Source organism: Aquarana catesbeiana, linkage group LG05, assembly GCF_042186555.1.
Source record: "Aquarana catesbeiana isolate 2022-GZ linkage group LG05, ASM4218655v1, whole genome shotgun sequence".
Classification (NCBI taxonomy): Eukaryota; Metazoa; Chordata; class Amphibia; order Anura; family Ranidae; genus Aquarana; species Aquarana catesbeiana.
The window spans coordinates 142183690-142208464 of NC_133328.1; the positions used below are offsets into that span (position 1 = coordinate 142183690).

At 40.6% G+C, this 24775-nt stretch overlaps 1 protein-coding gene across 8 annotated transcripts in view; it reads right to left on the bottom strand.

The window, feature by feature from the left end:
• Positions 1 to 24775, bottom strand: part of THRB (thyroid hormone receptor beta) — a 606374-nt gene that overhangs the window by 119763 nt on the left and 461836 nt on the right. For 3 of the 8 annotated variants that reach the window (XM_073630241.1, XM_073630243.1, XM_073630244.1), the window contains 2 exons: positions 11027 to 11090; positions 472 to 638 (listed from right to left, as the gene is read on the bottom strand). In XM_073630241.1, the coding sequence (XP_073486342.1) occupies positions 472 to 538 (67 nt within the window). In that variant the 5' untranslated portion in view covers positions 539 to 638; positions 11027 to 11090. Of the gene's footprint in view, positions 1 to 471; positions 639 to 11026; positions 11091 to 17304; positions 17343 to 24775 lie in introns of all 8 variants that reach the window. The other 5 variants (XM_073630242.1, XM_073630245.1, XM_073630246.1 and 2 more) reach the window with 3 other exon arrangements.

A 24775-nucleotide genomic window follows, 5' to 3' on the forward strand; every position in this document is an offset into this window, starting at 1 on the left:
GGATGCCTCAATTCAGTGATTTTGTCTTTAGTTCACAGCGATCAATCGGGGTTCATGCCAGGTAAGGGCACTGACATCAATGTCCGCCAATTATATACTAACATCGCCCACGCTAATCACACCGGCTCGCCTGGAGTGGTGGCCTCCCCTGATGCGGAGAATGCCTTCGAATTGGAGTGGGAAGTCCTGTGGCAGGTTTTCCAGGGATTTGGCTTTGGGCCCAAATTTGTGTCTTGGATACAGTTATTATGTAGAGCTCCTATGGCTAGGGTCAGAAGCAATGGCATTCTGTCTGAGCCATTCTATCTCAAGATAGGTACCAGACAGGGGTGTCCACTATATCACTGGGACTTTTTGCACTGACAATAGAGCCATTGGCAATGCTTGTTCGCTCCTCCCCCACAGTCTGTAGTCTCCCAGTAGGTCCCCTTACAGAATGTTTTTTACTATATGATGCACTTCTGTACTTACCTGATGCCTCTGACTCCCTCATGGCAGCACTAGACATAATTAACCGCTTTGGTGGCTTCTCAGGCATTAGGATCAACTGGAATAAATCGCTTCTTTTCCCTCTCTCCCAGCAGGCTCCCCTTCCTCCTAGTCAGACTCCGCTGATCTGGGTCTCCAAGTTTAAATACCTGGGGATTGAAATACAGGGTGATCTAAGTTGCTATTTAGCCGAAAATGTGTACCCAGTTTTGCAACAATTAACCCATAAGTGTCCGGCGTGGAAATCCCTGCCGCTCTCCCTGGCTGGTAGAATCCACTTTCTGAAAATGTCTTTCCTTCCTAAATTTCTCTATATGTTTAGAAACACCCCTATCTCTATTCCCAATTCATTTTTTATTAAATTGGAATGGCTTATGACGAGCTTTATCTGGGTGGGTTCTACTCCCAGGATAGCCAAATCTACCCTTCAATTACCCCTCTCACATGGGGGACTGGCACTACCCTGCTTTAGACAATACTATGGGGCGGCGGTGTTGGTGACGGTGCGTTGTTGGTTTGAAAAGCCAATCCAGCCGTCAACCTGGAGGCAGCTATCTTAGGATCCTACTCAGCATTAAGCAACCTAGTATTTAGGGGTCTGAAAGCCAACCCCGACATGACAGTCCCATGCGTACTATGGTCAAGATGCGGGGACAAGTAACGAAAGCATTGGGTGCGGCCAATATGATCTCTCCTCGCACCGTACTATGGGGTAACCCTCGACTGTTGCATCTCCACTACCTGCCTGATCCCCAGGTGTTTCTAGGTACCACTCTGTAACCCTAACCTTGTTACTGGTTTCATTTCTGTACACTGCAATTTTTCTGACATACACTGGGATTTTTGTACTGTGCTGAATGTGATCTTTGTGCCTGATGGTTTAATGTAACTGTTTTGTTTTATTGTTTCCCTTGAGAGTAACAAATGTAGTGGTACCCCCATAGGGGCTGCTGATTGACTCTATACCCCACTGGCTATCCCGACTCCTCAGATCCTCTCTTACCTCTGACACCTCAGGTTCCATGTTGTTATTCAATGCTATCAGTAAAAGTCATACTCAAATTGTAATTGAAGAACATAAACAATTTACTAAAAGAATTTGTTTAGGATAGCAGGTGGAAACAATAATTCTCACACACACAATTAAACAATTGCAATCGAGGTATAGGTAAATATTCAAGCCGAATGATCACATGAGTAGCACATGCGGGTGTGTCTCAAAGTGGGACTGATGCTCAGCATGGTAAAACCTTGACACGGGGCACGTTCCCACTTCTAATGCAGCCGCGCAAACACACACACTAGTACACTATCAAGTACTAGGTAAACGATGCAATACAGTAAATATGCTCAAGGAGGCTTGCCTACATTGCAATGCAGTTCTTAGAATGTGTAGCAGAACAAGAAGGGCTTATAATGAATGATAAAGTCTCTTGTCTTCTTTCTTCAGCTAGCTCATTATTTGTAATCCAGTGAGTGAGCAAATAGTAAGGTAGAAATGAGGTGGTAGATAACTGTAAACTTGATTATATAAGGCACAGGCACGTTCCCCAGAAGACGTTAGTCATAGACGAAACGTACGTCGGGAGGTTGACGCTCTGACGTCATCGCGACCTTGATGTGAACGGGCGCTTGCTATGCCGGCCAGCGAACTGCTCTTTTAACTGCTACTTTTTGTAAGTGTTTTACTTTTTTACATTAAATCTTTGTGTATCGGATTTACACTATGGCCACCTCTGTTTTGTCTTCATGATTCTGAGCTCGAGTTGGTGTAGAGTCACTATCCATCACACTTCCCTTGTCACGCTGAACACGGAGAAGCTGCATCATTGGTTGGTCATTTTGGATCTTGATCCATATACAAGCCTAATTAGCTTGCTTTCTGGTAAGCGTGAATTTCAGGTGGTGGTTGAGCACTATGAGTGGTGTTTATCTCAAGCTTTCCACACAAGTTTTCACTGAGAATCATTAAAAGACTATGCTTTGGGACTTTTCCTATTTTTATGGAAGATTTCTTCGATCTCCTATTTATGAACTTTGTCATGCATTCATTGATTTTTATGCACTCACATACTTATTCACGGTATAGCACAGTTTTATCTTGTTGTTTGTTGTTGCTTTTTGTGTATATCTCACAATTTGAACTGCTGCTTTTTGGGGGGTTATTTACAGCAGCACGATAATTTTCTATTCCTTTAGGTTTCTTCTTCTATAAAGAGTGCAACCGAACCGTCACTCGGTGTTAAGTGAAGTACAGGCTTTGAGGCCTGTTTCAACACAGTCTATTTAACTGAGAATGCGCTGTAGAACTATAGGTCTCAGCAACACTCTGAAATAGTCTGTAGCGTAACAAAATATTATATAAATCTTGGGTAACAACCCTCTCACTACACCGGACCCGGGCAATTGTGCTACTCCGCCTCTGTGATCTTAGTCCTGCTTCGAGTCAGCACGTCACGCTGCACCGCTCCGTCAGATGACTGGGAACCGTCTTGCTGACTCCTTTGTGTGTCCTGGATCCTCCGTTCCGATCACATGCTGATCCAGCACTCTGTGTTCTAAACCTCTCCGGAGGATTCAACTCCGCTCCGCACCAAGCAGGCCGCAGCTTATCCAAGCACACCTGACAGGTCCCTGCAGGCAGTTCTCATGTCCCTGGCAGAAGAGAACAACACGTGCCATGCCTGTCCTTTTATAACCCTACCCACCAGGCAATTCTGTCACTTGGCCCTGTGGGTAGGTAAAGAGGCACTCTGGGTAAGTAAATCTTTTTCTCCTTTCAACCTGTGAGTCACTTCCGGCATATGCTTTGTAACACATTCTTTATGTGAAACAACAAAGTCCTATTCACATTAAATGAGATGAACACTAGAGGGAGCCATTTCTTAAATAATAATACATTGCTCAGGTAAATAATTCGGTAAACCCCCTGCGTTGCATACATAGTTTACCATAGCATGGCTACACAAATAAAAACTTTTCTGTAAAAAAAAAACAAAAAACGGTTACATCCACTGATGCTTTATCACCAATCCTTGTTTCCACAACAACACAGCATTTTCAAAATCCAATTGTCATTGGGACAGAAGGTGAGGTGAAATCTTCTGAACAGGGGCACAGACAGCAAAACAAACATTACAGGAGTGATAACCCTTTCCCATGCTATCCAAAAAGCTTAAAAACATTTTTTTTGTCTGGAGCTACACTTAAAAAATGTACCTGTTCCGATTTACAAACAGATTCAACTTAAGAACAAACCTACAGACCCTATCTTGTTTGTAACCCGGGGACCGCCTGTACTGTACATGCAGTCTGTTCCATTTTGCATTTGCTTCTGTTAGAGTTCATTACAGTAAGGCACAGTAGTTGGGCAAAAGTCAGAAAAACATGTTAATTTTTGCTAAAGCTACTATATGGTCTCTGTTCTCTCATGGCATTTTGCTCCTTCTTGTCAGAAAACACCACAGATTAAAACTTTTTCTGGTCCAACACAATCTCAAACTGGTGGCCCTCCAGCTGTTGCAAAACTACAATGAAGCATTGCAAGGCTGACAGTTACAAGCATGGCTCCTATAGGCAGAGGCATGATGGGACTTGTAGTTCCGCAACAGCTGGAGGGCTGCCAGTTGGAGACCCCTGCTTTAAAGCATTTGGGGTCAAATGTTTTATGTGACAGGTATGTGGTACACATTGTGACCCTAATATCTGCTATCTGCATATATGATTAAATGGTTCCTAAACCTGCTGTTTTGGAGCCGAGTCAAAAACTTTGATTATATATTAAGTGCTTGTTACAGTAAAAAAGAGTGCATAATGAAATCTGAGATATAAACTAACAATACAAGGAAATGTGTTTGTGCTAACAGCAGAAACATTTTTGTAATTAAGCATCCTTTAAATATCAAACCTTGACCAAAACAGAATACTTTTTAAAAAATTTGTTTTATAATGTTCCATTTAACACAGTGATGGTAAATGTTATGCTACTGAAAGCTGTCAGAGAGAAACAACAAATGACCATGCTTTAGAATGGGGGTCGGCAATGCGTTGATCGTGGGCAGGTGACAGATAGATTGTGTCCTTGCCTTACTGACCCTCCATCCAAAGTGCACTTCTCCCACTTGCAAAACATGTGGAAGGAGCAGGAAAGAGACTTGACTAGTGTGCAGTGTTATTCTCCACCAGACCTCCTCATCTGTCCATCTCAAGCACTTGTGTGTGTCACTATATGGCATGGACAAGAGAGGAGGGCTGGTGCTGAATATTACTGCCAGTAGAACAAACAGCAGTGTGTCACTACTGCTTCCCTGGCATATTAGGGAAATTTCTACCTTGCTGACCTCTAAAGGCTGCCCTGTTGACTCCTATCCTCTTCTCTGGGGGGTCAGTACAGTAGAGAACAGGGGTCAGAAGGGGAGAGAACAGGGGGTCAGCAGGGCTGAGGATGGGTCAGTAGGGTCACAGGTTAGAGGCCTGCTGACCCCCATTCTCTGTCCTACTGACTTCCTGCACACTGCCCTGCTAAGTCCAGATGCAGTGTGTACAACAGCGATTACAACAGCCAGCAAGAATCTACTGATTCTCCACGACGGACACACATGAACTGTGTGAATATGGGCTTACGCTCAAAAAAATTGTGAATGAAAATAACTGCCAAGTTTCTCACTGAGACTAACTTTTACATTTTTACAGATGATAGTTAAGTTAAAAAAAGAAAATCTTTGATCTCTTCAATGTTGTTTAGGTAGACCTCCACCCTCAAGAGTTGCCTACCTCTGCTTTAGAAGTTGTTGAAGACTATTTTAAGTGACAGTAATAGAGGTTACATGAGACAACTAGAGATCACTGTTATTACAGCCCCTTTACAAATCAATGCTCCCACATTTCTGCATCCTACAGCCAACCTAAAATTTGCTTTTGCTACATTTGACACTGAAAGAGGTCCATTTACATTCTGATACCAAAGAAGTGCAGCGCTAAAGAATGTTCAAACTACCGTACGATTGCACTCATATCACACACTAGCAAGGTTATGCTGAAAATTCTACAAGGCTTCAGCAGCATGTGAACCGAGAGCTACCACAAGTAAAAGCTGGATTTTGAAGAGGCAGAGGAACTAGAGATTAAATTGCCAACATTTGCTGGATCATGGAGAAAGCAAGGGAGTTCCAGAAGAATGTCTACTTCTGCTTTATTGACTACAGTAAAGCATTCAATTGGATCACAACAAGATGTGGCAAATACTGAAAGAAATGGGAATACCAGACCACCCCACCTGTCTTCTGAAAAACCTGTATGCAGGTCAAGAAGCAAAAGTTAGAACAGGACATGGAACAACTGACTGGTTCAAAATTGAAAAAATAAAAGAGGAGTGTGGCAATGATGTATATTGTCACCCTACTTATTTAAATTATATGCAGAGTACATAATGCAAAATGCCAGGATCGACGAATCACAAGCCGGAATTAAGATCGCTGGGAGAAACATCAACAACCTGAGATATGCAGACGATACCACACTAATGGCAAAATGTGAAGAAGGACTAGAGTCTCTTAATGAAGGTGAAAAAGGAGAGCGCAAAAGCTGACCTGAAACTGAACATTAAGAAAACTAAGATCATGGCAACCAGTCCCATGACTCTTTGGCAAATAGAAGGAGAAGAAATGGAAACAGTGACAGATTTTATCTTCCCAGGCTCCAAGATCACCGCAGAAGGTGACTGTAGCCATGAAATTAAGAGACGCTTGCTTCTTTGGAAGAAAAGCAATGGCAAACCTAGACAACATTATAAAAAGCAGAGACATCACCCTACCGACAAAGTGCCCTATAGTCACACCTATGATATTCCCAGTAGTAACCTATGGCTGTGAAAGTTGGACCATAGAGAAGGCTGAACGCCAAAGAATTGATGCTTTTTAACTATTGTGTTGGAAAAGACTCTTGAAAGTCCCTTGGATGGCAAGAAAATCAAACCAGTCAATCTTGAAGGAAATCAACCCTGAATATTCACTGGAAGGACACAGGAAGCTGAAACTTGAATACTTTGGCTACCTAATGCGAAGAGAGGACTCATTGGAAAAGACCCTGATGCTGGGAAAAATGGAAGGAAAAAGGAGAAGAGGACGACAGAAAACAAGAGGGAAAGATAGTATCATCAAACCAATGAACATGAAGTTAAGCAAGCTCCAGGAGGCAGTGGAGGACAGAAAAGCCTGGTATGCTATGGACCGTGAGGTCACGAAGAGTCAGACACAACTAAACGACTGAAGAACAACAACAACAACATTTCATATTTTGCTCAGCGTGATCCATTATAAAAGTGTTGAGGCAAAAAAAATATAAGGCTCCTTTCACACTGAGGCGCTTCTAAACTGCCAGTAAAACACTGAGCACTTTTGAAGAGCTTTTCAGGTGCCTTTGAAGAGCTTTCCATTCATTTCAATGGAGAAAAAAAGCACCTGAAAAGCTCACGAAAACCTATTTCCATTACAAACAATAATGGTTTTGTGTGAAAAGCATTCATTGATTTTAATGGAAATAGGTTTTCGTGAGCTTTTCAGGTGCTTTTTTTAGCATGAAAGTGCCTGAAAAGCGCCTCAGTGTGAAAGGGGTCTAAAGAGGGATGGACAGCACAGAAAAAGTAAGAACAGAGTAAAAGAAACTAAAGAGGAATTTCACCAGACTATGGGAAAACTAAAAGTCATCTCCCAAGCTCCCAATTTGTCGCAAGTTTCTTATCTCCTGGTGCCAATATCTTGCATTCAAGAGCTGGCTGTCACTTCCTGATCACCCACGGTGGGTGAGCTGAGGTTTACATCATCCTCCCCTAGGCAAGGAATGAAGAAATTATTTTCAGCACCTTAGGGTGCACCTAGGGAAAAAAAAGGTTCCTGCTTCCCCCGAAATACCTGCAAATGTGTAACAAGAAGGGGCAAGGTGTAGAATGATGCCAAGTTATTTTTTGAGTGTAGGCCTGCTATTTAACTACTAGAAGCTGGTCTAAAGAATATTTATTTTTCACTGGTCTGAGAAGACACAAATATAAATCACTTTCTGTGAGAGCTCCAAAGACCACACAGTTAGGTGCTTATGAGCAGCAGGTTGGGCTCCAGGGATTTAACAACTCAATCAAACAACTGAAAACAGTAAAATCTAAAGATGCCTACACACGAGCGGAAAGTCCGACAGAAAAAGTCCGACGGAAGCTATTTATTGTCTATTCCGATCATGTGTAGGCCTCATCGAAATTTTTTTTTTGAAAATTCTGACGGACCTAGAAATGGAACATATTTTAAATATTTCCGAAGGAACCAATTCCTATCGAGAAAACCGATCGTCTGTATGCTGTTCCGACGGACCAAAAACAACGCATGCTCTGAAGCAAGTACGAGACGGAAGCTATTGGCTATTGGCTATTGAACTTCCTTTTTCTAGTCCCGTTGTAAGTGTTGTACGTCACGACTTTGGTCGGACTTTGGTTTGACCGTGTGTAGGCAAGACCGCTTGAATGGAATTCCGTCTCAGAAACCTTCGGAGTTTATTCCGACGGCAAAACTGGTCGTGTGTGCGCGGCATAAGACTAACTGCTTTTATGCTAATTGTGTTTATGTTAAAAATCATGAAATGTTCATAAAAGAAATGCTCTCTCATTAATTTACACAGTGCGATGTGAAAAAAACATGCACTTTTATAGATTTTTAACATTTTATGGCAGGTGTTTTTTTCATCTTTATGCACATTTTAATTTGGTGTAATTTACCATAATGGTTTTCTTTGTTTCCTTGCTCGCATTTTAGATTTTTAACCTCTCCTCCTCAAATAAATGTCATATGGTTTGCTTGTCATATGTCAAAGTACTGTATACATAGCAAAGCACACTGTTACAAATGACTGTCGCAAAAATTAAACATGAAATATTAGTATTTGTAATTTACTTGTAAAATACTTTTCCTGAAAGCCTAATAAACCTCAGTTGATGGGAAAAAAATCCCCTGCAAGGCAATGTCATAATGTGCTAGTATGCATCATATGTGTGCGGGAGCCACCGTTCACGGCACATCCTCTGACTGTTCGGCACTGTATGCTGGACCTTTAGAGCGCATGTGCTGGTAACGTCACCGGCTGCATGCACTCTGAATATCTCCTAAACTGTGCTGTTCCAGCTTGTATCCTCTGGAAACCAGTATACGGATCCAGTTGTTTGAGGCATCCCCTAAGCGAATAGGGGTGTCCCTTCACTGAGAGGAGGATTCACCTCCAGGAATGGAGGGCTTGGGGTTCCAGTTCTTATGAAACTGGGATGTGGCATTTATTTAGAGACTGAAACTGGTTGCTTATGAAAGGAACTTCTCTTGGACTTTGGAGGCACTACTGGCTTCCGATCTGTAACCTTTGCCTTCTTTTTAGGAGGTAAGGGAGTACTCTTCCTCACAGTTACCTTCTGGATGTAGGTATCCAGGGATGGTCTTAATATACATCCACACTCAAAAGGCAGTCTCTCAATGTTCTGCTTGTAGGGAAGCTCTGCCACCCAACACTTAAGACATAGGATCCTTCTCATGTGGACAGACATGGTGCCTTATGGAATCCTCCAATGCATCTATTAAGAAGCTCACGGCTCCTGAAAAATTTTCCAGTAGCTGCCAAATGGCAGGACCTTCCAGATAACATTCCGGACACTGAGATTCTTTCAGAGAGAACTCATTTTGAAGAGAGGATTCTTGATCATTCTCAATGTCTTCTGCTTCTTCCTCCTCTGCTTCCTTCAGGGGAACTTCTACTGATGTCTCATCATCCCTCAAAAGGGGAGGAGGGAGGGAAGAGAGTACTCATGTTTATGTCCAAGGCTAGTGATAACTCCTGAGAGCTGATCTTGCAGCCCAGAAATGGTTGCAGAGAACTCCACCCTTGACACAAACAAAGAGAGGATTGTGCCCATGAAGCAGTGGAGATACCTAATAAGGGTAGGGATTTAGAGCAATTCTGACTTATAGGGGAGCTATTGCAGGGCAAACTTTGCAATAGGGCCTCCTAACCTGATGAAAAAATCTGTGAGCCCCCAGTCTCTTCCTCCTCACCTCTCTGCATCAGAGAAGCCATGACCTGCTGAGGAATAATGGGCCTGTAACCCAGCAGGAAGCTGAGAGGAGTATCGGTCTGTGCCAAAACAAATAAAGCGACAGCACCCCCCAAAAATACACATGCACCTGTACTTATTAAGCCTCAAAGGGCAGAATTAATCTTGGTTAGCAGTTGTGGAAGATAGGATGGCTGAGATATCAGGCAGATGCTGTTAAGCACGGTGGGCAGGGAAACCCTTTAGAAGTTAATAGGACATGGCCAACTGGCTCACCCCTTCACCCTGCCAGTGAGATCACCTGGTACGCTGTATGCCAAAAGCCGCTGCCTTCAGGACCCAGTACCAAAACAGCAGATGCTACAGGCCATCCCAACTCTTATACGAGGAGTTCAGGTACAGGGCTCAATTCACTAAGTGTTAAATACTGCATGATTATTTGAGATAAAACCCATGAACGTGCAATTTACAAAAAAATACACGGTAAATACTGCACGAGTAAATTTTTCTATTTTACTGTATTTAACATGTTTTTGCACATTGTTTTACTGAAGACTGACTGCAGCGGGAACTGAAACATTTAGCAGTGTTATTTCTACAACTGCTAAATGTGACAGCTCAGCTCAGAGCTGCCGGTGCCCTAACAACAATGACTCATCCTTGCTGTCAGTAGGGATTCCCTGATGACAACAGAATGAACAAAAAAGTAAACTGTAAAAAAATAAATAAAAAAACAACATGCAGTCGTCAAAAATGCCCCTATAGCTGCGCATTTCACATATTATTTGATTACTTTATTTTATTTTATTCCATATTAATTTATTCTGGTCATTGGATAGAATAAACGCTCAAGCGCTAAACACGTCTAGCATTTAGGCCTGGTTCATACTTATGCAGGTTGCAGTTTGCGTTTTTCAATGCACATATTTGATCCATTGAAGTCTATGGAACCATAAAACAGAAAAAAGTCCCTGGCCCTTTCCATAAAATACACAGATGTGAACTACATCCATAGGAAACCTTGTTAAATGGACTGTAGTGTGTTTCTGCAAAACCAAAAATGCACAAAAAAATGCATAGGTGTGAACCAGGCCTTTGACACATTTAAAATGGTAGTAAACCTAACTTAAAAACAAATAAAAATCTTCTCCCTACAAGGTAATGTCATAATGTGCTAGTATGCACTGAATAACCCCAGGCAAGTGACCTCTTACTGAAGCCAAAACTCCCGATCTGCATACTTGTTCCAGGAAGGCATCATAGAAAGTATTGTAGACCACGAACAGCATGGTAGCAAGGTAAGTAGACAAGGTCAACAAGGATGGCCTTCAACTTTTCTTAGTATAGGTTTCCTTTTGTATATAACATATAGTGTACAATCCACAGATATAACCACTGGCATAACATATAAACTGAGATTTTTGTCCTAGGCAAATATCATTTTCAAGAATAGCAACTTACCTGACATGCTGCTAGGCATTATGGATAGGTAGTTCTGTGCATTCTTTTAAGCATCACACACGACCTAAAATAAAGAGACACAGAATATGCTTGAGAACAATGGTTCTTTATTTAATAAATGACTTCATGAGTGTAATACAAGTTATTTTTGACATTGTTTTAGATACTTTTCATTACAAACTTTGACTTGCTCTATTCGGTTGGGTTGGGAGGAGCTAAGCTATGTGACCTGTGATTTCACGTAAACAATTCCACATAGAGTGCATTGGAAAGCGTCCTTCCTTTCAGATCCGTGCCCTTAACGCAACTTTGCCAATGCAGCTCCATTAACGGACATGATAGGCATGGCCAGTCTGTCTAGAACTTTGACAAGCTGCTCCATCCCTCAACAGTGAAAGAATTGTCTCTTTATAACATGGACTGCCTTCCACAGCAGTCTCATGGTAACACCAACCGTCAGTGTAGTAAGCCAACTCGAATTTCTAGCAAACCAGTGGAAAAAGTGAGTTTATGTATAAAATGTGCAGTACAGTTCAGGTAAAAAGTAAAGTGAATTAAAAAGTGGGTCATGTGTACTAGTCAGGTGTGTAAAAACACAGAGCTCGCATATCTCAAATGCACTGCTGCTACAATTACCTACCCTCAGAGGCAAACCTGCTATGCCAAGAAAGCAAAATATATTATTTCACTATGACTTAAAGGGAAACTCTAAAGCTTCCCATCACACTGTGACACATTGTCTGGTCTGATCTGCAGTGGATATGCCCATAGCTCTGTTTGTTTATTTTTTTGCAACAGTTCTAAAACCACAGCTATCTGGACCCATATTGGATCTATGTGGTTGGATGTAAACAGACTTGTATCTGTTTACATCCATTTGCCACCAATTTGTCACATTAGGTCCAAACAAATGGAAAAGGGCACAGATCATTTCCATTTTTTGGCAGATCTTAACAAACTCGTAGGTAATCAGATGTAAACTGATGCAAGTCTGTTTACATCCAGCTGCCCACAGACAAACATATATTATCTGATCAGGTCCGCCTGAAAAACTGACAGGTAGATCTGATCGGACTGCCTGTGTAAAAGTGACCTAATGGTTTTGTGAAATTTACAGAATTTTACAATTATGTTATACAGTGTATCTGTTTGATACTACACATACTCCTAGTTTTACAAGCATGTACTGCAGGAAACTCCAGTGACACAGAATTTGTAGTAAGGATTGCTAACAACTGGAATTTTACTTTCTTCATCAACTCATCCACCACAGTTATTACCTTTTGTATCAGTTGCCTTCCCTTTTAGATTGTAAGCTCTCACCAGCAGAGCCAGCTATCTCCCTTTATTTTGTAAAGTGCCATGCAAACTGTTTGTGCTTTATAAGCCCTGTATTATTATAATAATTATAATTAGCATCATCATTATAAAGAGAGGAAAGCAGAAGTAGGTTCCTTACGCTTTTTTTTGCAGATTTTTTTTAATGGAGTTGAGAATCTTAAAAATCAGTTGTGTGACTATTCACATCAGTGATCCAATTATATGCAGCTAAAATAAGAAATAGGGGTTTGTTTTTCAGATGATTGGATATTTACACATATTAGGCCCTTTTCACATGGGGAGTCCATCTAATCCAAGATGAATCTGTCCACTGATCCCCGCTGAGCAGGTGGATGGCTGGTCCGTGTCCGCTCCGTTTATGCAGAGCGGACACAGACACATCCCACTCTCCTCTATGAGTGGTCCAATGTAAATAGCCTTCCTGTCCATCCATTTTCACCTGACTGCCATGCCATCCGATCTGCTAGATGGGTTGCCCGTGTGAATGGGGCCTTGATGTGTAACAAATCGCAACTCCTTTAATAAATCAGTCTCACTGTCTTTGACTGAACTCTCAGACAGAACTGTATGGAAGGAGCAGGATGAGTCTGTTCTGACGCATTCACATGGACATGTTAATTCTAACTTGAGCTACTGAGATTTGTGAACAATTGGCAGCAAAGCAGATACACGAAAAGGAGTCTGCACCGTCATACAGTGGCTGTATATAATATATAAAGTACTCATGTGTAATATTTTGCTGGCAAAAAAATTGAAACTGAATTTTAAAAATCTTATATTATTGTCCTGGCCATAATAAAGAAAATGTATTAAAAAAATATATACATATATTACGAAGCACTATATACATATAAACTAGTGTCATTTTTTTAGTAAATCGTAAAAGAAATGATCCTAGTGCTAAGCGTAAACTAAGAATGCCTCTTAATTCCTACTAATTTCAACTCCACAATGTACTCTTCTATTATGCTCACCCTGCAAATTACCTCTGTGTTTACAAAAGGTCAGATAAGGCTTAATGACATAGGAGATAGCACAAACATCTCTCTCTTGATCTTAGATACTTCTAGTCCTGATTCCCAGTATCAGGGATTCACCTCCATAGAAACACCATACCCTCAGTAGGAACCCAAGGACAGACAGGATATAATGCTTACTGCTAGATTTGATTAAAATTATCACTGAACGCATACTCACAAAGGAGATATAGGTATGCTGCATGTAAATAAAAAATAAATGCCGCTGTAGACAAACGCCTGGCGGGTTTTGCCATAAAGGACGTGATGACGTCACAGCAGCATTTATTTTCTGTTGACATGCGCCATATCTATATCTCCATTGTAAGTGTATGCATGTAATGTTTATTTAAATGAAATGTAGCTGAGAGGAAGGTGTTTCTGTGGAGGGGGAAATCCTTGATATAGAGAATCAAGGCTGTAAATACCAGAGGATCAAGAGAGGAATGAATGATTAAACTTGGAGTGCTGTTCATACTAAAGAATGTGTCATTAAACCCAGACTATTAAAAACTCTCATTATATGCTATAACAGATTGTTCATACTCACAAAGCCACTAAAGCATTTGTTTTGTTTAGAGTGAAATATACCTGGTTGATCTTTCCTTCAGTTGTCCTTCCTTCTTATATTCTCTGTGTCCCCAGTGCAGGTTAAGTGTGTGAAGACCAGGTGGTGTCCTCTACTGAGCATCATTTTCAGCGTTGTCTAAGCTTTTGTAAGCACAGAGGTAATTTGCTGGGTGAGCATAATAGAAGAGCACAATGTGGTGATGAAATAGGTGGGAATTAAGAGGTGTTTTTTACTACAATTTTGAAGCACTAGAAATGAAGATTCGTCCTTGTGATTGTCTTTTTGAGTGTGATGTCTGGATTTTTGAATTGTTGGACTTCACTTTGATATATGCACAGTAACAGAATAACGATGTTTATATGTTCTTTTATCACTGATAATATAGATAATATTATTTTGCTGTTTGGCGCTATATATAATTGGAGGGCTGCACTTTTTTATTTTTAACAAGGAAGTTTAGTGTTAAGGGTCAGTGTTAGATTAATTATAGAAAATATTTGCATAACTATTTGTTCAGTGAAACTGCTGATACATTGGTTCTTTACAAATGGGGCAATATCAAATGTTCTATTTCAACAATGGTTTTCAGTCATAAACAATAGAGAGATTTGAGAAAATACTGCATTATGGACATTAGATGGAGCTGGGGATCATAGGAAATTAATGCTTATTTACTATCATCTAGTGGCAATAATCTGATATTTTCCTGAACACCTCCAATTTTTATGAATAGCATTCGATCTGTAGATGAACTACAAGAAAAACTTCATTTTTTCCCATTCGCACAGAACTATTGTACATTCATTTTCTCTGGACAAACAGCTATGCAATCATTTTTAAAAATACACTCCTTGTTACAGAACTAGTGTTAGAGCTCTGCACTACAATCTACCAGTATTGAGTTCAATGCACTAAAATCAAATATACCTTCATTTAGATATGGATTTAAAAGATAGTTCTAAAAAAAAAACAATATTTGTTTTTGCATTAGTTTGGAGTCTGTACTGACAAGTTCATCCAGAATGCTCCTATACATTGCATACATTGTATGCCCTGATATTCCCACGTGTATGATATAGTCATAAATGTTTTCTAATTTTATGGATCTGTGCTCATTTTGGAGTTAACTGGTCAGATTTGGATTTTTGGTTATTTATTATAATGTCGAATATTCTTAACCACTTCCATACCACAGGACGTCATATGACATCCTGGGCTTTCAGTAGAGATATCTGAATGATGCCTGCAGCTACAGGCATCATTGAGATATCATATATTTTTTTCTGCTGGCGATTCCCTATACTGTAAAACCAATCATAGTGGCTTGTTCCCCTCCACCTCCCCTTTGAAGGGTTTCTACCGGCTCGCCTGTGTGGGCCACAGAAGGAATCCGCCGGCGGCAGAAGTTTACCATAGAGCTGACTAAGGACCAGATGATCCCCGGTCATCTCTATCACTCTCAGAGGCCGTGATAAACACTGCCGTGTGTTTGGCTTGAAAGCCTGAGATCGGTTTGTTTTTTTATCTCAGGCTTTCCAGCCTAGAGGAGAGATGTGGGGTCTTATAGACCTGTCATGCCCTATTCCTAAGAATAATAAAAGTGATCAAACATTTTTTTTAAAGTGAAAGTGCAAAAATAAAAAAAATTTTATGAAATAAACAATAAAAAATAAATAAATGAAATCGCCCTGTCCCCTTGTGCTCGCACACAGAAGCGTTCGCATATGTGAATGACGGTCAAACCACACATGTGAGGTATCGCCGCAACCTTAGAGTAAGAGCAATAATTCTAGCACAAGACCTCCTCTGTAACTCTAAACTGGTAACCTATAAAAATTTTGAAAGCATAGGCTATTGAGATCTTTAAGTACAGAAGTTTGGCGCCATTCCATGAGTGTGCGCAATTTTAAAGAGTGACATGTTAGGTATCTATTTACTCAGTGTAACATCATCTTTGACATTATACAAAAAAGTAGGCTAACTTTACTGTTTTGATCTTTTTTAATTCATGAAAGTGTTTTTTTTTTTTTTTTCCGGAATGCCGTAATTTGCCCGATATGGAAGTGGTTAAAACAATGGAAGATCTATCACTGCTCAAAAGAACACTGTGTTGCTATGGGTCAATAGTAGTGAATATTCTCTAATTACACCTCTGCCTAGTACATAGATTTAACCATTGAACTGCTGACTGTAGATGCAGGTCCCCTTTAAAACTTGGCTTTATTTGTCTCAGAAACTTGATGTTCGAGATGAACACAGTGCACCCCAGACAGGAAGTACACATTTACACTGTATAAAATGGCCTTGAATTTGAAACAGTTTGTTTTTCCCTTATTTTAGTTTACAGGTAAAAGTTGTTCTGCAAAAACGCTTTTCAATTGCTACTATTAACTATAAATGTCCATTCTTTTATGTACTTGTAGCATGATTTTTTTATAAGTGTTTTTTGAGTACTTTAGCTGGAGCTCTCAGATTCTCACCCAAGAACTGACATTTTATATGTGTAAACTAGCTAACGGGAAACCTTTTAGTTACTAAACATTTGGTTGATGGGCAAAAATATAATTATGAATAGTTTAAAACTTCTCAGCAGGGACATTTTACGTTTTACCAGAAACCGAATTTGATGAGGCATATTTTGACTAAAAATCTACTCACTGGGCCAAGGGATTGGTGTCTCCAGTTCATCCATACAAACAGCCAAATCCTGCATCCCACTGACCGTGCTACCCCTGTCCCATCTACGAACATTGCACTGGACTTCCCAATCCAATGTTCTGACTATGAATTTTATGAGCAGACAGAGCTGAGTTTACAAATAGTTTGCACACAAAAACCAACTTCCAGACAAGCCACTGTTTAACAATTTACAACAACCAAGTTTGGTGTGTTTTTGTATAGTTCATTACTCAAAAATCCAGAAAAAAAAAAAAAACAACCACAATCACCAGGTATTATTTTAATTCACGTCATAAAAGTCAGGTAGTGATCAATTACCAGCAGCAAACACAACACTAAGCAATTCAGAGGACCAATATACAGGGGTTGATTTACTAAAACTGGAGAGCGTAAAATCTGGTGCAGCTCTGCATAGAAACCAAATAGCTTTCATTTTTTTTGTCAAAGCTTAATTGAATAAGCTGAAGTTAGAAGCTGATTGGCTACCATGCACAGCTTCACCAGATTTTGCACTCTCCGGTTTTAGTAAAACAACCCCAAAGTCTCTATATATTCATGTCATGATGTTCCTACAGCAAATTTTATTTAAGGCTTTAAAATGGGGAACACAAAATATTCACAATAAAAAAAAGAATGTAACAACAGCGCAATATTTTTTGTGCCAAACCCACCAGGCTTTGTTGCATGATTAAGTCCTTGATCACGTCACCTGAAAAAAACAGTTGAGCATGGTGATGAGAACATTAAAACACTCATTCATAACTGAGTGATTTGTTGCATATTTCGAGAAAAGTGCAATAGCGTAGTCACTTTTCATGTTAAAGAGGTGCAGGAGATTCTTTTGGGCAGGATCTTCCATTTCTGGCTTTTAGATCTCAATCGAAGCACCTGAAAAATGCACATACCTAGCATCCTTCATGCTTTTTTATATCTAAAAGCCAGTCTCCTCCTAGTAACCTGCTTTCTATTGGCTTAAACAAAAATGTTTATGCCTGAAATCGCACAAAGCATGAAAAACACACTTAAAAATACCTTTAAAGGACAAGTTAACTTTAAAAAAATAATAAAAATAATAATAATAAATGCATATTTTTTTACAGGTGAAAAATGTGCATTTATTATTTTTTATTTTTAAAAGCCTGTAAAGCATTGCACCCATGATCAGCAGATTGTGGGTGCAATGTCAGGCTCCTGCAGACTGTCAGTACAGGCAGACAGTTACCGAAGAGCAGAAAGATCAATGAACTATGAGAGTGCTCGCCAGCGCTCTCATCCATCATTAAGCACTACAAACCATCGGCCGTGGTGGCCAACGATACTTGTAGTTCATTGATTCACAGAACTCTGTCACAAAGGTGGATCAGGTCACGGTGTGGGCAGGTGATTTAGTACATGTCTGTATATGTCCCGTGTGAAGCAGCTGCCCTGTAGCCTACTAATCGAGGAGGTCCCCCTGCTCAGCAAGGGCGCAATTCAGAAACACTTTGCATTTTCTCAATGAATGCAAAGTTCTCTCTGATTGGGCAAGGTGGAGATTGTGACATCAGCGTGCCACCTCTCCATCTTGTCCAATGAGGGAATGTTTTGCAAATATTTAGAAAATGCAAAGTCTTCCTCTGAATGGCACCCATGCTGAGTAAGCAACCTTCTGTGTTCACAATGCAGCAGGGCAGCCACTTAGCATAGGGTCTAGAAACTAGTGAAGATCCCTGTAGTAGTGGCGACTGTGATGGACCACCTGACACCCAGCCTGGGTGCCTCATTCAAGATACAACTTCCTCCACTCTGAAACCAGGAACCAGGTATTATAGCTGAGAATTGCACCCAAGAACTAAATGACACTAGCTTAGGTGCAAACTGAAACTCTCTTTATTGTAAATTTACACAGAATATATACCACACAAAATCAGGTAAGAGCTTGATCACATTATCTTAAACAATGCAAACTGTTAACAGTAATATCACCAGTACATCTAATGAACAGCCAACCGCTAACAGTGATCTAATTAATGGTAAGCTAATCAACAACCAGGCTACCAGACATTGCTTTGATTAATCTGGGAGTCCACCGCAGACAGTCTGGCAAAAAGCCCATCCCTGAATACACAAAGTAACATTACATTGTTTTTCAGGTACTTGTGTAATCTGTCCATTAGAAAAGTCATATTAAGAAAAAGTGGAATTAATGTATCCTTAAAGATTTCTTTAGGGAGATTGTTGATAAATATTGTATCCTCCCACATGGAGGAGCTTCTCCAACCCAGTTTGCAGGAGGGCCACCATATCCCCCCTGACTATTATTCTGATTAACGCGACACCCTTCCAACCACTCCAGAAGGGAAGCTTCATTTACCTTAAAGCGGAGTTCCAGCCACAAACATTTGTTCCAGCCCCAAACACTGTAGCTGCTGACTTTTAATAAGGACACTCACCTGTCCAGGGAGCCCTCGATGTCGGCCTTCCCAAAGCCAATCCATCCATCGGATCTGGTGCAGGCTCCACCATTGTAACTAAGGGAAAGCGGCAGTGGAGCCTTGCGGCTTCACAGCCGGTTTCCTACTGCGGATGCGCGAGTCGCGCGCCGCTTTGTGAATAGCCAGCTTGTCTTCTGGGGGACACACAGGTCCCAGAAGACAGCAGAGGAGAAGGAGGAGGGCTTGCTGCAGAAGACATGGCCTCTTGGGCCGCAGCCGACCTAGGATGAAAGTACACTTAGTACTTCAAAAAAGGTACAAAAGAAAACAAAATTCCAAATATCCAAAAATGAGGGGTGGAGGGGTGGTCTTTAGTTTAAGGCCACCTTTCAAAAGGGTGGAACTCCGTTTTAAGCAGAGAATCGATTCAAGCCTCGTTCTCAGCACTCATCACCTTGTTGTCCATCATTAGAGAATGATCTGCTCTCTCCATGGGATCAGAGGCCTAACCAAGCTCTCTACCATGCTCTGACCGGGAGAAACAGACAAAATCCCCGATCTCCTCCATAGGCCATTATCAGTGGGTAGAAGGCTAGCCCCTAGTCCCCTCCACAAGCCCCTGTCCTGATTGGGTCTGTCATACTTAAATTGGTCTAAGCTGGACTAATGCAACTATGTACAAATTGTCATACCTAAACTTCAGCTTTAAGCATCGCATAACAGGGTACAGTTTGTTTCATGGCTCCAATATTCTTAAAGACAGCTAAGCAGACACTGGATGTAAGGGGGAAGTGGAATGTTGTAATCAGTAATATGTCTTTCTCGTCTTTCTTTTTCTCTTTCTTTTAGAAAATGTAAACTGCAATCTGATTGGTTGCTGCAAACAAAGCATATTTTCCTTTAGGTTTTATACATTTGACAAGGATCATACTCAAAAAGATCAAATTCTAGTCCAGTAAAATCAAGAGGATGGACTAAAAAAATCATAACAGATAGGCCACCACCTAACAGGCAAGATTTTAGATGAAATATGCAAATAAAGATGTTGGATATATGACAATTGAAGTAGAGAGAGATATTACATTAATTACATTTTGGGAAGCACAGTGGCTAAATTGTTAGCACTAATGCCTGGCAGCTCTAGGGTTGTTGGTTTGAATCCTGACCACGGAATCCTGACCACAGAACTACCTGCATGGAGTTCGCATGTCCTCTTTGTGCCTTTGGCGTGTGGTTTCCTTCCACATGCCAAAGACATGCTGGTCTGTTAACTGGCTCTTGTCTAAATTGGGCCTAGTATGTGTATGTATGAATGTGAGTTAGAGAACTTAGATTGTAAGCTCCTTGAGGGGAGGGACTGGTGTGAATACAATATACAGTATATGTAGAGAGCTTTGTAAATTGTTGACTCTATACTAGTAGCTGCAATAAAATAAATAAATATGTTTTGGTGTTAATTTAAATAAATCTATGCAGAAGATCCTTGGAATGAAAGCTGTCAATGTTGTTGGCGGGGCCCGGATTTACAGTATATTTTAGTTTTGTAAAATTAACACCTACAAGCGCTATTAAAACTTACTTTAATAAGAGACAGATTCTCTTTGTTATTGTTATTGTAATATTAAAATGTTCTAGCATGCATCCAAAACTGTGACAGCTGCATTTAAAATAATAGAAAATTATACAAACATAATTGTGCTTTCTGTTTTATTTATTATTATATATTTGTTTCTACTTCAGTAATTCACATGAAGCCTAGTTTGCGCTGGGAGACTAAAATATACATTTCACACAAGAGAGAATGCAGATATATGGAACTGTGCCATCTTGTGGACATATATAATAATGCATGCACAAGATATCATTTATTGAGTGTAATTTTGTCTGAAGGTTCACAAACGTATAAACCACAGGAAAGCACGAAAAAATCCTGCTGCTATTAAAATGACAGAAATATCACACATTCCCTACAATCACAATTAATCACTAGTTTTTAATTCATATTACTATGGATAAAAAAGGAACTTCACAAAAATGTGATAGACACATTTATACAATGGGATAAAAAAAGATAAAAGAGCTTGAAAAATCAGGACAGTTGTTTGCTTAAAGTGTTACTGAACCCAGGACCCTGCAATCACAATATCTGGTCTCTCACATCACACAGTACATGCAAATGCAATTATTTTAGTAAATATAAACTGCTAAATACCTTTTCTCATCAGCAGTTAGAGAAGTTTTGTGATTCTATCAGTGTCCAGCCAAGCACTGGTTAAAGTGTGTAGGGGTTTTCTGACTGTGCTATGAGACTGCAAGACCCCTGACCCTCTGTCTGGACAGCGCTGATTGGTCCTGTGCTGATCACATGCACCCTCCCAAGAAAAAAAAAAAAACTCTCTAGCAATATACACCAAATTGAGCATGTGCAGCCTGACTCCATAGACTCTGTGTTATCAGGAAATTATTAGGGACAGTGTAAGGAGGGGAGGATCAGAGAAGACAGGATCAAACAGCCTTTTTACACAATGTGCAGGATTAACCTCTTAGGTTCCACAGTGAGGATAACAAGCATGCTTTACTGCATATATAGACTGATTTTACTGTTGTGGGTTTAGTAACACTTTAAGTAGCAGATTAAGGGATAAAAGAAAGGGCAGAAAACATGAGCACAATTCTATAATATAAATTCATTTGGGAATGGTGATTCAGGGGAATATTACCATTGTGCTTGGGAGTGACTGTGAGGCTTCAAACCCCCTTCTATTCTAACGTGAAAATGTGAGCCTCCACCAGGAGAAGGAAGCACCAACTTTAAATCAACGTATACTACACTGAACCACCAATGTCAAAATGAACCTGCGCTATATTTTTGAACATATGAAAATGAAAAGCTCAGTCTGAGAACAGAAAGCACAAGATGCTTACTATTAACACTTGTATAAGTCAGAGATGCACTCTTCTGTGCTCTTCACTCATTTAGTTTAGGTAGAGGGGGGATGAAGTGCAAAAAAAAAAAAAAAAAGAGGTAAAAAAAAAGAAAAAAAAGAAAAAGGCTTTTTGACTGAAGGTCCATTTTTCCATTTTTAAGTAATAGCATGCACCTTGTTGTGTGTGCTCTTAGGCAGACTTTTAAGTGTTCAAGATATGGTACAAGTTCACTTTAAAATGTACAAAATGCACTCAATAATATCCTCTGCCAGCATTCAGTCCATAACATTGCTTGATTTTGTATCTTTTCAGTATAAAAATTACCTATTGAATGCTGGAAAATATAAAACTGAAAAATATGTTTGCTTCCAGTGTACTGTATGTTCACTTGTGGTCAGTTTGTAATTGCCCTTGAGATTTTGTTTGAGAAACAACTGATTAGTGTTTGATTGGCACACCTTTCAGACAATCAGGGCACATATATTTAAGAGAGAAGTATGGAATTTTTCTTTTTAAATCATACTTACCTAGGTGAATGCAGCATTGGTCAAATGCTGGATCTGTCCCTGCAGGCTCTAATACTGGGAACTGAGTGATCAAAGACCCCTGATCACTCAATTCTCAGAGCTCCCTGAGCAGAGAGCTGGTAATTGTTAGTCACCGGCTCTCTGCTCTGACCCCCCCCCCCCCCGCGCTCACTGGAGCGATGGGCTGTAGACGGGCTGGGAGTGGGTGGCTCAGGCTCCCAGGGGCTTGCTGAAAGGCTGAACTAGGTGCCAGTCCAGGATTGTGGGCGGATCCCGACTTTATTGTCTTGCCCCAGCCTGGACTGACTCTGTGATGTCAGCCACTGAAAACAGGAGTACAGAACGAACTGCTTGTGGTCCACAGGAGAAGTACAACCACACAAGCTTTGACTGTACTTTCCTTTAATATGAAGCTCTGCCCTGAATCCAGGCTTAATCATGGCTATCTTTCATACCCATGAAAACTTTAGTCCTTCATTAACAATGTTTTAGAAGGGTTGGAATGCGACTGTTGTCTGGTGGTCACCGCCAAGTAAGTGACCACCAGACAACAGAGATTTTCGGTGGATACAAATCCCCTTCACATTATTTAAGAAAAAAAATGGCCCATGTATGTGTTTACCCCCCCCCCCCCCCGCCCCCCAAACCTTCTCAGCGGCAGGTCATGGGAAAGGATTTCAAGAATTATATACCCTGAACATTTCTCCATCCTCCCTGCTAGCACTGAAAAAAGTGCACTGAATGAAGCACTGACAACCTTATAACATCACAATGACATTTGTAAGCCTGGTCAAAAGCATAGAATCAGAGAAGAGTGATGGCAGAAAAAAGACTAAGTGGTCCAATCTGCTCCATCTCTTCTGGTTTTATATATATATATATATATATATATATATATATATATATATATATATATATATAAAACGTTTGGTATTTGTCACCTGGTGTTTGCTGGTGCTATTTTAGAACTGTACAAAATAACAATTTGAGGTACTCTGCACTGGTCAGGAAGTGAAAAGTATACAATGTATCAATGTAAAAATGTTCTCCTCCGAGCTCAGGAATGGAAGTAAATTGTAACATTTCATCAGAAGGAGATTATTTGTTAGAGCCCTTGCACACTGGGGCGGTTTGCAGGCGCTATTGCGCTAATAATAGCGCCTGCAAACCGACTTGAAAATGCCGCTGCTGTGTATCCAGTGTGAAAGCCCTCAGGGAGCGGTGCGCTGGCAGGACGGTAAAAAAAGTCCTGCCAGCAGCATCTTCGGAGCGGTGAAGGAGCGGAGTGTAAACCGCTCCTTTACCGCTCCTGCCCTTTGAAATCAATGGGATGGCGCGGCTATACCGCCGGCAAAGCGCCTTTGCGGTGGTACTTAACCCTTTCTCGGCCGCTAGCGGGGGGGGTAAAACCGACACACTAGCGGCTGAATACCGACGGTAAGACGCCGCTAATAATAGCGGCGTTTTACCGCCGACGCCGCCCCCGCCCCAGTGTGCAAGGGCTCTTAATGAAAGCACACTAGAATGATTTCATAGTTTCACACCTACAGCACCATTAGGGCATTTTTCTGGTCCATTCCCGCACCCCTTGTGGGTGAACTGTTGCGAGCCCTAACACTCTTGTTAGCAAACAGCGGCAAAAGCTTTGTCTATGTTTTTAAAGTGATGCGGTAGCACAGAATAGAGATTTATATCCATAGGGTCAGTAAATACATACATAGTGTTGTCAAGCTGTATGTAAGATGTTCCAAAATATCTAAATGTATTTTTCCTTATTTTTCCTTCCCTTTTTCCATTGTAAATAAATTGTGTACTTTAACTACTTACCCCTGAAGAAGAGAAAAAATTGTAAATCCTCGAAACGCATTAGGTACAATCCTGTCTGTATGACCCACATATTTACCAACACTATTCAGTGAACTGTAAACCGCTCGGTATTTTTATATGTATTTGATACATTTTAATCTATATAAATAAAGTTGTTTTGTATCTCTTATGCCGCGTACAGACGATCGGTTTTTCCGACAACAAAAACCGTAGATTTTTTTCCGACGGATGTTGGCTCAAACTTGTTTTGGATACACACGGTCACACAAATGTTGTCGGAAATTCGGAACGTCAAGAACGCGGTGACGTACAACACGTACGACGAGCCGAGAAAAATGAAGTCCAATAGCCAGTGCGGCTCTTCTGCTTGATTCCGAGTATGCGTGGAATTTTGTGCGTTGGAATTGTCTACACACACTCGGAATTTACGACAACGGATTTTGTTG